General features: G+C 42.6%; 1 protein-coding gene across 10 annotated transcripts in view; it reads left to right on the top strand.

The window, feature by feature from the left end:
- The window catches only part of frmd4a (FERM domain containing 4A), a 98,319-nt gene that overhangs the window by 58,724 nt on the left and 24,595 nt on the right, over positions 1–15,000 (top strand). For 9 of the 10 annotated variants that reach the window (XM_084933229.1, XM_084933231.1, XM_084933228.1 and 6 more), the window contains exons 2-4: positions 7,058–7,123; positions 11,416–11,510; positions 13,150–13,242. In XM_084933229.1, the coding sequence (XP_084789355.1) occupies positions 7,058–7,123; positions 11,416–11,510; positions 13,150–13,242 (254 nt within the window). Of the gene's footprint in view, positions 1–4,387; positions 4,762–7,057; positions 7,124–11,415; positions 11,511–13,149; positions 13,243–15,000 lie in introns of those variants that run through there. The other variant, XM_084933232.1, reaches the window with a different exon arrangement.

Here is a 15,000-nt window from a genome sequence, read left to right as displayed (position 1 = left end):
CTGTACACACAGATGCAAACACACACACACTGTATACAAAGGATACTGTGCAGAACCGCACACTCCTCTCTACGTCACACTGTCCTTCTGAGTGCAGTGCCAGCAGTATCAGTGAACACAGGGTCGCTTGGGTCTATAGTGATTTCTCATTGTCTAAATTATAGATGAAGAGAGGAGGTGTAGGGGTAAAAGATCCTTCCCCTGTGAACACTGACAGTCCACATCCTCTCAGATCAGCCCCCGCAATCACTGAGACTGTGTTTCATTGAGAAGACATGACATCACTCGTACCTATTTGTCCTGAACTTCTGTACTCTTCTTTCAGGTTGCTGGCACTCTCAGTACATCTATAGACAGACAGATAGACTGTACGGTCCATTCCAATAAACCTGACAGGGAAAAGTCATCTAAAAGAGAAGACATGAAAAGACTCATGAACTGGGGGAGCCACCTTTAGAAAGTGGACTAAGCCCTTTTGGCACTTTCTGTACATCTCATTTTCATAAAAAAAAATTCAAACTGAATAATCAAAGCAGCCTGCGGCCATTCCCTCCTATACTGACGCACTGTGGCGCTGTATCACCGCATTGTGCTTGTTTGCTTGGATGTAATCATAGGAGACTGTGGTGTTGTTTTAGAGTTTTAAATATAACTGCTGGTTCTGTGAGTGAGCCGCCCATGCACACGTGTACGTCTGTGAGGCCAAAATTGTGTTCAACCACAAAGTGCAGTTGAAACAAATGTATATAAAGGATTTACAAAACCCAAAAAAGGAAATGGAAGAACTGAGACAAACAGAAGGATGATTTGGGCTTGAAACAAAGAGGAGGAGGAGCTAATTAAGCATAAAGAGATAAATCCACACAACTGACTGTTACAGGAACAACATAGGTGTGCAAGGATTGGGGGGGGGGGGGTTAAGAAAGGACTTCATTATTTTGGGATTAGGCAATGTGACCTTTCAGTGTGTAATCTGCAAAGAATAAAAAGAAGAATTTCAGACCATGAGGAATCAAGCGGAACAAGGTGAAGTTTAATGTTATGACTGTAAGGCATATTCAGATTAACTCTACCAGCACAAAAAAAACTATTGCTGTGTCTTCATGTGTTATCATCACACCTGTTATTTTTGTTTCTCTTATCCACACAATCTTTTTATGAAGCACAAACCACTGGCTCACATTGTGCATATTTTTTAGAGACCCTTTGATGACACTTTGATCTGTCGATGAATGTACATTTTGCTTGAGTGCGTGCATGTGTGTGTAGCAGAAATGCTTTCTGGCAGTTTTCACCATGAAGCAAGAAAAGGCAAAAGTCTTATCTTTTCAGTTCGTTTGGAATCGAGGCTCCTAAGGGTGCAAATGGCAGCGAGATTGAACTTAAGATGTGAAGGCAGAGGTGGATTGGTGTGACTTCAACACAAGAAAAATCTTTTATACAGCATTATTCCCAATGTCTTTACTGTTCCCGCTAAAAGTGCCCGTGTGGGTTTTGAAATTCATAAGCGTCTCCGTCTGTCAGTTTTAGTCAGAGTTGTGATTCTATATTAAAATGAGGGGGGAAAGTTTTTTTTTTGTTTTTCTTGTTTTTTTTGTTTTTTTTAGTGGAAGTCTGGGAATGGAGCTTTGTAGTAAAATAAGAACAAAGCTGCGTTGGCTTCAAAAATATCCCCAGTTTGTTTGAAGTGCCAGTATGTTTCTGATTTTAAAAAACGCCCTAACTGGAACCACATTTCAGTCCCAAAGTCACTCACGGGCAGTGAGGGTGGAGCTCACAGACACACACAATAACACGCGCGCACGCTCCCATATACACACTTGTACAAACAAAACAGATCTCGACGGTCAGTCTTTTCTCTAGACATTCCTGGCTGCCTTTCCTTGACCCTCCCTGCTCCATCTCACTCTGCCACTCTGTGAAGCACTAGTTTGAGGGGGAAGACAGGATTTGGCCCTGCTATTATTTTTCCATCAGGTCTTTAATAACCTACTGGACTGAACTGAAACTGTATTCCCAATGTTTTATTTTTCTTCTGCATTGTAATCTAATCTGCACCATACATAGATGATGTTGCGTTCAAACTGCAGACAAGTCGTAAAGCCTGCTGAGATGTAATGATCTCAGCATCATAAATCATCATCGGAGTGCTTGTGTCACAGCACGCTTGCTCTCAAAGTGACGTGTTTAAGAGTGTCTGTTTATTTTGTCTCTATAAATATGTGGGAGAAGCAGACAACGGTAGACGGAGCAAGACAGAGTGTGTGTGTGTGTGTATGTGTGTGTGTGTGTGTCAGTCTTAATTGCCTACCACATCATCCCACAGTTAGGGTTGAGGAGATTCTCCATCTTGCTTCAATTAACCGTTCAGCGGTGTTTATACTGGGTTCCACCAACATAGCTTACCTTTCCCAACACAGACCAACAGCTGTGTTTCCCTGTCTGACCCTAAAACCCCACTCTACCCTGTTAAACCCACCTCAGCCATTCAGATCTTTACCCTTTGGATCGGTACTCTGCAGAAAAATACTTAATCAGCACCTCATTATTACAGCCACACCCCAGCCCAGAATAGAAGCAAACTGGCTCCATAACAAGGCTCGGTCAGGGTCCAGAAATGTTACACCTACAAGTGTTTCTCACTTTGTAGTTCTTGGCAATACTGTCTGTAGGTCATGGAGAGGTTAGCATGTATGGGAAGATAAGGGCCATGGACACTGGATAGGGTGGCTCAGTAAATCACAGTTGCCTGTTATTGTTCCTTCCTGCCTTGCTTCCCTTCTTCCCTCCTTTTTATTTATGTTTTTTTTTTGTGGTTCAGCTTCATCCATGCCATGCAGGAGGAATCATTCATAGACTCATGCAGTGTAAGTGTTCAGGATCCTGCTTCTAGTCTCCTCTGTCCCCCTTCTTTCACTCTCCCTGGCAATGTTAAACAACAGGACTCTTATCACAGCAAATTGAGGAAGCTACCAATAAACGGAGATGTGAATTTGACCGGAGAAAAAGAATGAGGGGACGGCTGTATGTATTAATGCCAAAGAAAGAGTCATCTGGAGATGTTTAAGTTGGACAGGCCAGTTTCCGGTGTCTGGAGCAGGCCAAAAATATCCAGAAACAGAAAAATCCGGCAGAAGGGAAAAGGATACACCTCCTCGTTTCTCATGTGACCCTCTACATTTAGCAAACTAAGCTGAATTTTGGGGTTGCAGCATACACCGTGGTTGCAAGAAAGCTTTTCAAGCCAAGCTTCTAAAATGTAATTGCATCTTGATATTGCTAAATGTTTGGGAAGAGAGCATTTCAATGAATCACATATGGTGCAACTGCGTTTCACTCAAATAAACAGAATGACACAGAGTACACAAATTTTAGAGAACCATTTGACAACAAATAGCCAGGTATTCTTGAGAGACAGGACAAAGGTGTGCCACATATGCATACCTGCTTTGCATGAGTCCTCACACTGTTTTCATAACACAGGGACTGCTTCTTGTTGTAAAAGGCAGAATAGCTGAATCATTCAAACTTTTTATAAGCACCCTCCACTGCGCATCTTAGTATCTATTTATGGATCCACAAACCAGACTGATTTTGTTATGTTAACAGCTTGCGGTTTTAACGGCTGCTGTTCCAGCCGTGCAAGGTGAACACAAGTGCCCAATTTAGGTTATACAAAAAAAAGAGAGAGTCAGTGCAACGGCTGCAGTAGACTGAAGGGCCAGGATTCATTCAAGCAAGCCAAACCTGTGAGCAAGATTTGTGTTTGAAAGCGCAGACAGGAAGCTACAAGCTGTAGGGAGAGGCAGAGAGAGGGAGCGCAAACCAAGGGTCTAGACAGAAACCTCTGCTTGTTTGCTTTTTAGCAGGGTATAACCAGCATTTGAAGGTTTGTGCAGCTCTGTCACAATACACTTGTTACATGCTGATTTAAAAGTGATCACTCATATTAGATAGTCTCAACTCTTCCTGCCCCTACACAGCGGATTTCTTAAAGTAGGCAGACTTTACGTTGTTATGTATCAGTACCGTCCTGCAGACACAGATGTTTGGGTGCACACACTCACACACACATCAGGAAAGAGAGAGAAAGAGAGAGGTCTGCAGTTTCTCATGGCTACGAGCTGCCGCTGCAGAAAATCCCCCCTCATCTCCTCCTCTCCCCGCCCCCACATCTTGCCTCCATTATTCCCGTGTTTTCGAAGCAACTCCGGTGACAGCGAGAAGCAAAGCTGGCGAAGTGAAGGCAGACTGGAGCACAGTCAGCCGCTTCTTCCGGCCGTCCCCCTCGGTTGCCGACCGATGGTACGGTCTCCCGCGTTCCGCACGTTCACACGCCGTTTGTGCACGGTGCCGGTAGGGAAAGGTGTGGGGAGGGGGTGGGCGGGGGTTGGTCGACCGGGACTAGCACCGTGGAACTGAGTGCTTTCCACAAGGAGGGATGAGAGAGAAGCCTCGCTTGAAAAACGCTCCACGGTCGCCGTTAATTAGCGCCTATTTATTTTTTGCTTGAACGGCGAAGACGTGAGAAGACGGGATTATACGGCCAGCTCGCAACTAACGTTAACTAATGGTCACAAACATGGATGCTGATGTGCCTCATCCTCTAGGCCGGACAGAAAAGCGGGTGTTTTTTGAGGATTTTCTGGCTGCAACACGACTCATTTCTTTCTGGGATTAATTTTTTTTATTATTATTATTGTTTTTTCTCTCCATCTTGGAGCCGGCTTCTGTGAGTGGCAGTGAGCAATTATTTGCAAGGTACTAACTAATGATAACCTTACTGCGGTCGCTTATACTGACCAAGCATCACTGTCAACTGTGTGTGTGTCTGTGTGTGTGTGATTGTGCTGTCAGCCCCAGCGAAGAAATAATGAAACACTGTGAACATGGCTGCTTCAGACAGCACTGTAGTGGTATATGCCTCACTTTCATCTCTGGTCTTTAAATATCAGCGTTTCTTGGTGGTGAGTCAGGCTTGAGGATGCATGTTAACCAATTGAGACCTGACCACTAATGGGGTCAGAAATGTTGCTTTGTTGAATGCATCATGAATCACACAACAGGATAAGGTGATGCAGCCAGTAGCACATGTGCCTTTGGCCACTGTTTCTCTCAGAAGAGCTGCATTGTAAAGAAGAAACATTTTGTAACAATGTATATTATTTAGCTCATGGTGCATCTAGATTGTGTTATATTGAAAATTCCTCATTTTCTACTTTTGTCAGCCTTCTTTACTGATAACAACCTTGTAATAGAGACTTATTACATTTATTTTCATGCAGTTTTGCGGCCAAAACCCATCTGTTTGTGCCAGATTGGGCTGCTTAGTTTTTGTTCCTCAGGGCAGTGATTTGTTACCTTGACATTAAGACTTGCATTATTCCCATGTGCCTCAAGCTGAGTCCCAGTGACAGCGTGCATGCCACATTACAGTTTGAAGTGTTCTGCAGACAGGATACTTTAAATTTTTGATTATTATACTCTAGTTTTGTGCTGAGTAATTGAGCAAAAATATGTGGATTAATGCGATATTATGCCTTTACAGCAACCTTAGTTGCGCTTGACATCTCTGAGTTGTTGTACAGCTCACATCTGGTTGCATCTGCACCACTAAACCTACCACTAAGCAGCTATGGTAGTAATTAAAATCACTGTGTACAGTATAAACACATAGTGTTTTCAGAGATATAATGTAACTCCAGGACAGGAGGATGAGGGATAAAAACAAAGGGTAAGGATGGAAAATGTAAGGGTTTGTGTGTCACTTGACTGTGTGCACAGGTGCACCCAATCTAAACCCTCAAACCACAGGGGATCAGTGGCGAGGGGGAGGGTAAGCTGAACCCTGCAAAGACACTAGAAGCCACACACGCCCACCAGTAATGATTTGGGGAAGTTCACACTGGGATGAGTGCTGCGGTACTTCTTTCCCTCACTTTTTCTGGTATCATCGTCTCTTTGCTAAAGTCTCACCCCGATGCAAGCTGGCACAAATGGTGAGAAAGTAGGCTAACTTTGTTAAGGAGACACCCTTACCAAATTACAATAGCCTCAGGAGGCCAATATGATCCTCTTGATAGAGTTACAAACCAGTTATACTTGTGTTCAGATTAATAGCATCTGTTTTTTGAGAGGAGTTTTGGACAATGGTGATGTTTCCCCCATCTCTTTATTCCCCCCCAAATACACACACCATCCTCCAACCTCTCTAGTCCCCATCTCCCTGATTTGAGGGAAGCGTGGGTGGAGCCAAAGGGTGTTTGTGTTCCTCAGGGTCCCTGCTTCCTGTGAAATCGTGGAGGATCTCCACATGTGCTGAAAAACATACGTACACCCAAAAATGCAGAACACTTCAGACCCAGCCTCTTCACATGGCTTTAAATGTCCGGCAGTGTTTATGCAGTGAATGTTAAAGGCCTGGTCCTGGATTTGTTTGTATTTGAGTAGCAAATGTTAGGGCAGGTTTTCAGAGACGGCTTGGCTTTGTCTGCCGTGTAAAATATTTGGTCTAACACGTGTTTTCCCACAGTTGACTGTTTCATCATTGCACCTGCTTCACTGTTTACGCCTGACCTTGGCAGACGGATATTATTCATTCTTTTGGAGCTCTATTCAGCAAACCTGGTATCAGCAAAACAGACAAACACTCCAGTGAACACTGTCAGCAGGCAGCTTCCCTCACTTTGGTCACTAGTCCTCTGATGGATAGTGGATTTCCTGCTCAAGGAGGAATGTTAAAAATGTCCGTGAGGAACAGAGCAAGGCCCATTGTGTGTATTTAGCTCAGCTAACCTTGTTATGGCTCGAGCTAACACACATGCAAACTCCAAGCCTGTCATGCAGGATATTGCTCACATACTGTACTTATTGATGAGAGGCACAAGGATGTTTTTCAATTTGAGCAAAATATATGAGTCATTTGGAAATGTACCAAATTTTTGTTGTATGAGTTGTAACAATGTAGTTCTGTAGAATAGTGGGATACAGGTGTATGTTTGGATGAGGTGTTATAAACAAGTATATTAAGAAACATACATTTTTTTCTATTTCTCAGATGACAGAGGGCCGGCGATGTCAGGTCCATCTGCTGGACGACAGGAAGCTGGAGCTCCTCGTTCAGGTGAGTGTGTCTTCCTCCTGACCTCTAGCTCTTTCTTTCCTTTCTCCCCTCTCACTTTACAGACTATCAGTTCCTTACAGCTAGGGAGAAGTGATGTCTGCATTCCCAAGTGACTTCCATTATTGCTGACGAAGGGAAATTTGGTCAGGAGTAGGTGACGCTGCGCTTTCTTGATGCTTTCCCTGATCTCTCTCATACACATGCATAAAAGCACACATAGGTTGCACTCGCAGCACTGATTTGCAGTGCCTGTTTAAACTCTGAATCCTGACATACAGTTCCACTCGATCGAGTCCTGAATGGAAACCTTTGCTTCAATTACCCTGGCTCTGCTTTTAGCCTTTAGTTCTCCCAGCAAGCCTCTCTGTAGTAATGAATAAAAACAGCACCATCCTAAAAAAAACTGCCTCTCTTTCATTTACGTTTTTACCATTACCTTTTTCAGCTTTCAGCTGCAACTCTCCTCTGGTCTGCTTTCTTTTCTATACCAAAGGTCTTCATTGATCGCTAATGATATTGACTTTTGCCATTCTTTTTATTTTCTTTTGGCTTGGCTAGATACACTGAAATGGATTCATTAGGAGCTCCTTACGCTCTTCCTAACCTCCCATAGTTCCCTTTGGTCTGACCATTACTCGATTCCTCTGAAACAGAGAAAGACAAAAGAAAGTAATTGCCCTGGAACAGGAGAAAAACAGCAGGCAGAGAATAGAACGATTGACGCAGAAGCTCGGGAGGTTGAGAGGGAGAGAGAAAAATGAGATGAGGGCTAAGGAATGAAAAGGAGATGACACTAAAGGGAGAGAGAGGAGAAAATGGAGAGGAGAGCCAAGGATAGGTCTGCTGACTTTCTGATTTGATTACTCTGCCAGAACTGATCCTCCCTTTCAAATTGGTACTTCTTTTTCTGCTCCTCTTCCTTAGTCACTCTGTCTGTCTCTCCACTCTTGGCTCCTCATGTCTTCTTTTCTCATTCAACAGCTGGCTAGCTTTTTACCTGTCTTTCCATTGCTTTATCTCAATTTACAAATACAAATGTTTCAGCTCTATCTTGCATCCATCCACCCTCTCTATTGCTCTTCTCGTTTCTTTCAGTACATAAAAATAAAATAAAAAGACAACTTGGGGCTTTAACATAAATATTTCTTAATGTAGTGCTTATGTGAAGAGTTTTTTTGGTATATTCGGATAAGGAGTGAGTGATAAAAATTGGCTGTGTTAACCGCGTTTGTGAGAAGAAACAAGACTGACAAAAAGGTCAGAAAAGTGGATGTCATTAACAAACCTTTGTCACATAAATCAGGAAGCTGCTGGCTTTCTTTCTCTCTCAGTCCCTGTCCTTGGCTCCATCCGTTAGGCGGATGTTCTGCAGGTCATTGAGTTGTTAGTGGGACCACAGAGAATCACAGTGTTATTCTTAAGTTTTCCACTGAACTAAAAAGCAGTCCAGTCCTCCACTTGTTTGCAAAAAAAAAAAAAAGATTTGGATGTTCACATTTCAAAAACAGTCTAAACCAGTGTGTTTATTTATAATTTGTGTTTATTTATAAGTCTCCCCCGATCGTAAAGCAGCGCCATTGTCAGGTCTGTCCCATTGAGGTTTTCATGAAACTTGTTGTAAGCATGCCAGGTACACAAGCCAGTTACCATCTGAAGAAAGGCTCCTACTCCTGTCAGTGAGTTGTAACATTGACCAGCTGTTTAATCCCAGAAGAGTCATTTAGCCTTGTCTACTTCCTCCAGTCTGATAGCGTGCCCTTTGTGGTTTGCTTGTGGAGCAATGCTTCATTGGCAGGGAGCAATGTACCAGAGGGACAGCGCGCTTATTAACCAGGTTGTAAAGATGTAAAGCTAACTACCAAACACACCTCTCAGTGAAATTGTATATCAGTACAGAAGCTATTACTTACGTAGGCTAGACTGTTGCGAGGCTAAAGGGTAAATAAGGTTCAGTTGTGTAACAGTGTTGCTTTTCTACATCACTGAGTCCTTTTACATAATATGAAGGGGAAGTTCAGTAAACTGTAAGTCCGTATGCAAAGCAAAAAATATAAGAAGAGGTTATTGTGCAGGGAAAAATCACAATAATGCAGCATGTGTCTCCAAAAAGCCTTAACCTTAGACAGCCTTAGAGGGGATAGGCTGCAACTAATAAATCAGTTGGCAACTCATAAATCTGAGCAACTCTGAAGGCAGCAAAGACCTTACTGGGTGTTTGCAGAGATCGGGCCATGACTTGTTTCCAGCCAGCCAAGTGTGCAACTGTGTTTTTGTCACTTGTCTTTAGTGTGTCTGCTACTCGCTTACACCTCCCTGTAATTCTTATGCTGTTAATTACCTGTGCTGCTGAGGAGGCACAGGCTAAATATCTATTAGCAGTAATGCTGTCTAAGCTTTCAGAGAACTGTACAGTCTGATAGATGGCTCCATAGTGTATGTGTATGTAATGTGTGTCTGCATGGTCTGTATATGTCTAGGGTGTGTTTAGTGTACCGTATCACTTACAATACTGCCAGTCCTTCTCTGTCTACATCACATTATTACACATCTGGTATCTGTAATCCCAGAAATAAGCTGCCACGCATGCTTGTGGAAATGGTGGGTTAGAGAAATGCTTCCTGTGTTGTTCTTAATCTTCAGTAATGCACTCCTGATTTTTAACAGCGTATCTGGGGTTTATTTTAGCGCCCCATCATCTGCCCAACAACGTACCAATATGTCCCTGTTACCCGCTCACTGCTTGCTACACCGTGGTGGGATGGATGTTGTTTAATTGATATTGTTGCCACAGCAGTTTGGCTGCTCTGTGGTAATGAAAGACCATCGCAGCATGTTCCCCAGACTGAACCAAAACAGGTATTACTGTTAATGCCATAAAGATACCCTCTGTTCAAAACCTAGAATTTCCACATATAAAATGTGTTGAGGGCTTCAAAGACTTCTAGTGTTGATCATCTAAGTTTCTGCTCTCCCATTTGGAAGAAATGACAGGGCCAATCAGACCTGTTTTGGATGGGAGTACCAATTTCAGTTGAGTCACACAGATCAGGACCAAAACACAGAGAAAATCATCACTCTAACCTCTGCTTCTCTGCTTGTGCAATGTAAACATACAGCCGCAGAACAAAAAAATATTCAGAGACATTCCCGATCTTATCTTTGCTAAATTTACAATTATTCCCTCTGTAAATATGTATTTGGAAATTTTACTCTTAACGAGACATTTAAATAGAAAAAAACATGGTTTTTGTGCTCTAGCACAATAACCATGTTGTTTTTCTGTTTACATCTGTGAATATAGGGTCGAATCAACTCATGGGGTAACTTCACCTTCAGCTCTCTCTTTCAATTCTGATCTCTCCTGAGCCTTTATGTGTAGCAGGATCACTGTAGGCATTGTGATTATATGGGATCTAGGTCAGTGAAGATGTGGTAGTGTGTGTGTGTGTGTGTGTGTGTCTGCATGACATCACCTCCTTCCCTTTAAATAGCTCTCAGTAGCTTATGACACTGAAGTTGTAGCTATGCAGTGAGTAGATACTATAGGACATTAGGAAGAGGCTCTTAAGAGTGTGGATACTATGGCACTACAATGTCGCTGTTGTGTGTGGGCATGTGTAGAAAAATGGTTTCAGACAATATGTATTCCTCATGCCCTCCTTTCCTAGACAGTACAAACTCATGTGTTCCTTCTGTATGCTGGGAGTGGCCTGTATAACACGGTCTTGTGGCTGCATGCAGATGACTGTGTATGCATGTGTGTTTGTGCGCGTAAATGTAGGCAGCGAGGCACACCCATGGTTAACCTCAGTTACTGGTGCACTTTTATTCAGGATGTGACAAACCAGCAGCATATGGCAGCATTCCCTGGACTCTTGCTTTGCTTTAAGGTGATCTGCATGCTATATAGCTCTTGTGCTAGCATCTCTCTGCAATACAGTGGTTCAGCCCATAGCCGTGACTCTGCAGTGGAGGTGTGGGTCAGGAAGGAGAGGGGAGGGGAAGGGTACCTGCACTGTCAGCAACATCCACGCACTCCATCCATCTTTCTATTGCTCTCTCACTCTCATTTATCTCCTCCACTCTGGCCCTTTCCCTCTCCTCCCTGGTGTTTGTCAAAATGCTTAGTCATTGCGGTAACTCAACAGCCGATATAATACATTAGCATAAAGTTTTACTACATCTACTTTTCCAATTAAACTACAGTGTGGCAAACCACTTCACACACACACAAGACAGCTGATTAAAACAACCTTAGCCTAATCCAAACTCATATATCTTCCTTCCTGCAGCCCAAGCTGATGGCTAAAGACCTGCTGGACCTTGTGGCCTCTCACTTCAACCTAAAGGAGAAGGAGTACTTTGGAATTGCATACACAGATGAAACGTAAGTTAAAATAAAATATTATGTCACTCAGTCTTTAATTTAACTTGCTTGTTTGGATTTTTTCAGTGCTGTAACATGAGATCACTGTAAATGACACCAGCATCAGATCTGATACACAGTAAAGTTATTAAAGCAACATGTGGGTCAGCAGTAGTGTAATCATAGGCAAATTTAGTATCAAAGTTCAGGTGCAGTTTGTTGTGCACATAGGCAAAGCAACAAGGATATCAGAGGGGAGTGCACGTGAACATGGCTTCTGATTTCATGGTTGGCTGAAGCCAGTGTCATGGACACTGATGTCGTGGACAGTGTGTTTGTAGATGCCAATGACAAAGATAGAAAGCCTTAAATAAATGCTATAGAGTTAGTGTCAAGGATAATGAGTGGTAGCAGGTATGGTTTCTAATTACATTTGATTGCGTTCAGTTTTGAGGTATAATTTAAAATCTTTTTCCACATGGCTACTGTTCCACAACAACCGTTTATATTTTACTCTGTGTGCCCACTAATTGGACTTTGTAGCACTAGTGAACAAAACTGATAATGGTGGACTAAATATAAAATATATACTCCTAGATTAACTTAAGTTGTAGCACAGTGTACAAAAGCACCACTTTAATAATGTGGCATTTGGTTTTGGTTTGATTTTCTCTTGAGGAATTCCCAGAGCACTTTTCCTGTTAAGGCTTAATTAACTATGAAATTGAAAAGAAAAATCTAATTTAGCTTACATGTCTAATTTGTCTTTTTCTTGTTGTTCAGTGATTTAAAAAAACAAAAAAACCCAAACATTTGTTTTGTCAGCATCTGCCTTTATCATTGTTGGTAAAGCAAAGAATGAAGATCTGTGAAGATCACATTTAACCGTGAAGTGAAGTGATGTGGGTGGTTATCTTTCTCTGGACTAGCAAAGATCACAAGTCTGTGTTTGCCAGTAGGCTTGCCATGAGAGCTGTGCTTGAAATGCAAACATGACATTCAAATTAGCTTTGTTGGGTTTTCTGACCTAGAAAGGCAGAAACGCCACAGCATGATAGTGATGCCAGCGATTTACATGCAGGCAAACATCGCCATGGCCGTTTTACCTTTCTGTTTTTGTTTTATCTCATGCATCCACTGATGTCAAGCAAGACTGGCCTCTGCTCTTTGGTATTTACATGGTAGCGACTACTGCCAGTGTCTGTCCAGCGAAGCATTGTCCACTATAGAGTCTTAATTCTGTGATGTGTAGATTTGTTGCTTTTGCCTGGGGAGAGGAGACGCCTGAGCTCTGACCGCTCACTGGTCAAAGAGGCTGCGTGTTGGGGACAGGAGGCCAAGAGATTGAGAGACAAGAAACAGAAGAAGGGAGAGTTTGAGAGAGATGTTGCTCAGTTGCTCAGGAGACCATGCAGGGTAACCAGGGTGACAAGCTGTCTGTGCAGTTATTCCCTCTGTTGGAAACAAAGAGAGAGAAACGAGAGGGGAGGAAAGAGAAGAGGAGGGGGACAGAGGCAAGCAAAGTGTGACAAAAAAGATAAATGGGAAGGCTTAAGTAGAAAGTGTTCTGTTTCATGAGATGAACCTTTGTGTACCCTAGTTTGATATTAAGACATCTCTGAATTATAGTGTTGATTGTATGGTTGTTCTTCCCCATCAGGGGCCATTTTAGTTGGCTGCAGCTGGACCGCAGGGTATTAGAACATGAATTCCCCAAGAAGTCTGGTCCCATTGTCCTCTACTTCTGTGTCAGGTGAGTCTTTCTTCTGCAGGTTAGTGCCCTCACACCAATCATTGTCTGATTGCAGATGTATGTGGGAACGAAAGAAAGAAGTCTGTACGTTCTTGAGTATACTCACACATTCATGCGATAATAGGAAGAGATTAATACGATTAGTTATGAAAAGCCCCTGTGAAATTGTTCTGATCACAGTGTTTACTTCCCACCACAGGGCCTCTCAGCCAATGGCAAGCCTCTCATACTTCATCAGAATGCACTGCATGCAGATAGCATCGGATTCATGGCGACTGTACTCTAAACAAAATACCAGAAACATTTTTCCTATAAGGGTAGGGTTTGGGGGGTGGAGAAATCAGCACTGTGCATCTTTATGTTGAAGCTGTTTGACAAAAAACACTCGCAAACTCATTTATAAAAGGTCCTTTTTCAGTGGAACACTGAACAGCACAGTCATTATCCTTGTTTTGTATAAGCCCACCATGACTTTCTTGCTGTTGCTTAACTGTAGTCATCTCTTTGGTTAAAAACAAAATGCTTCTTTTGGCCAACTGTGACAGGATTATAAAATTGCACCACAGTTCACTGGTTTTCTTTCCACCGACCCTCCTGTAGGACAAAAAAATTGCAATACACACACAGGCATGACCAAAATTCAGCATATAGCTGTTTATGATTGCATTTAGTGGTGTTATATATTTTATAGGCTTGTAAAAAAAAAACAATCCACGTGACAGGAAAAAACACACATTCCTATGCACATACAGGTTCCTCTGAAATAAAATTGGAAAAATACGAAGGCTTTATTTTGAATTGTCCTGTTGGGTTTTTTTTTGCTCCGCTCAGGTTTGTGCACGAGCTGCGTCAGCATTTAGGTTTGTGGTACAGGTCAGAGTTACATCGATATAAATGCTAGGACCGTATAATTCTCCAGCACAACATTGCTATAAAACGTTTAATAGTGTAAAGCGAAGTGATGCGCATGGACAAAATGTCAGTGAGTCATTTTCATGGTGGCATTTATATCGTGGCTCAAGTCATGAGACACGATATAAATGAGCTGTTTATAAAAAGCATATTCTTAGTGCGTTGGCTGTATCCTGCTTAGTGGCTTCATTGCACAATGCCACAGCAATACAGTCAGAATATCTTAATTACGTTTACACGTGCGTTAACCAACGGTCCTGTCGTTCCCAGGAGCCTGCATATACAAGCTGTAGTGGTAGTGTTGGTGGTTAGCTGTGTGGGGTGCAGGGTCACTGTGTGTGTATTTACACAGACTAATGGGTGTTTGAGGATGTGATGGTAGTGCGATGACACTGTGAACTCTGACACCTCATTGAGGCTTCATCCCCCTTCTTCATCATCACAGTTCCGTCTAATCTCTAACCTTAATCTCTCTAAATGTCACAGTACTGAATACACCCGCTCTCAACACATCCTTACACGTGCACACATTCAGATCCAGACTGTGGACTGCAGTGGAACAACAATCAGCCCAAATGCCAGGCCTGAATCTGTTATCAATCTGAGCATATTGTTTTTAATAAGCACAATATAAGGTTTGTTTATGCGCGGGGGTGTGTTTGTCTAATATGAAGTATGTTGTGTGTTTATGTGTGGGTGTGTGTTTCTCTCTGTATGTCACGTTTCTGCATTCTCATGAGGTATTTGTGTGATGCGTGCGTTCCCAATAAGTGCTAGGCAGATGCCCACCTCCTGCTGATTCAGTGGGTGCTTTTTTTGCATGCTTGCTGCTGTGCTGGCAGTGTG

This window comes from Perissodus microlepis, chromosome 7 (genome assembly GCF_051167445.1).
Source record: "Perissodus microlepis isolate ML-2025 ecotype Zambia chromosome 7, ASM5116744v1, whole genome shotgun sequence".
NCBI classification, from domain to species: domain Eukaryota; kingdom Metazoa; phylum Chordata; class Actinopteri; order Cichliformes; family Cichlidae; genus Perissodus; species Perissodus microlepis.
This window is presented reverse-complemented; position numbering and strand designations above follow the sequence as displayed.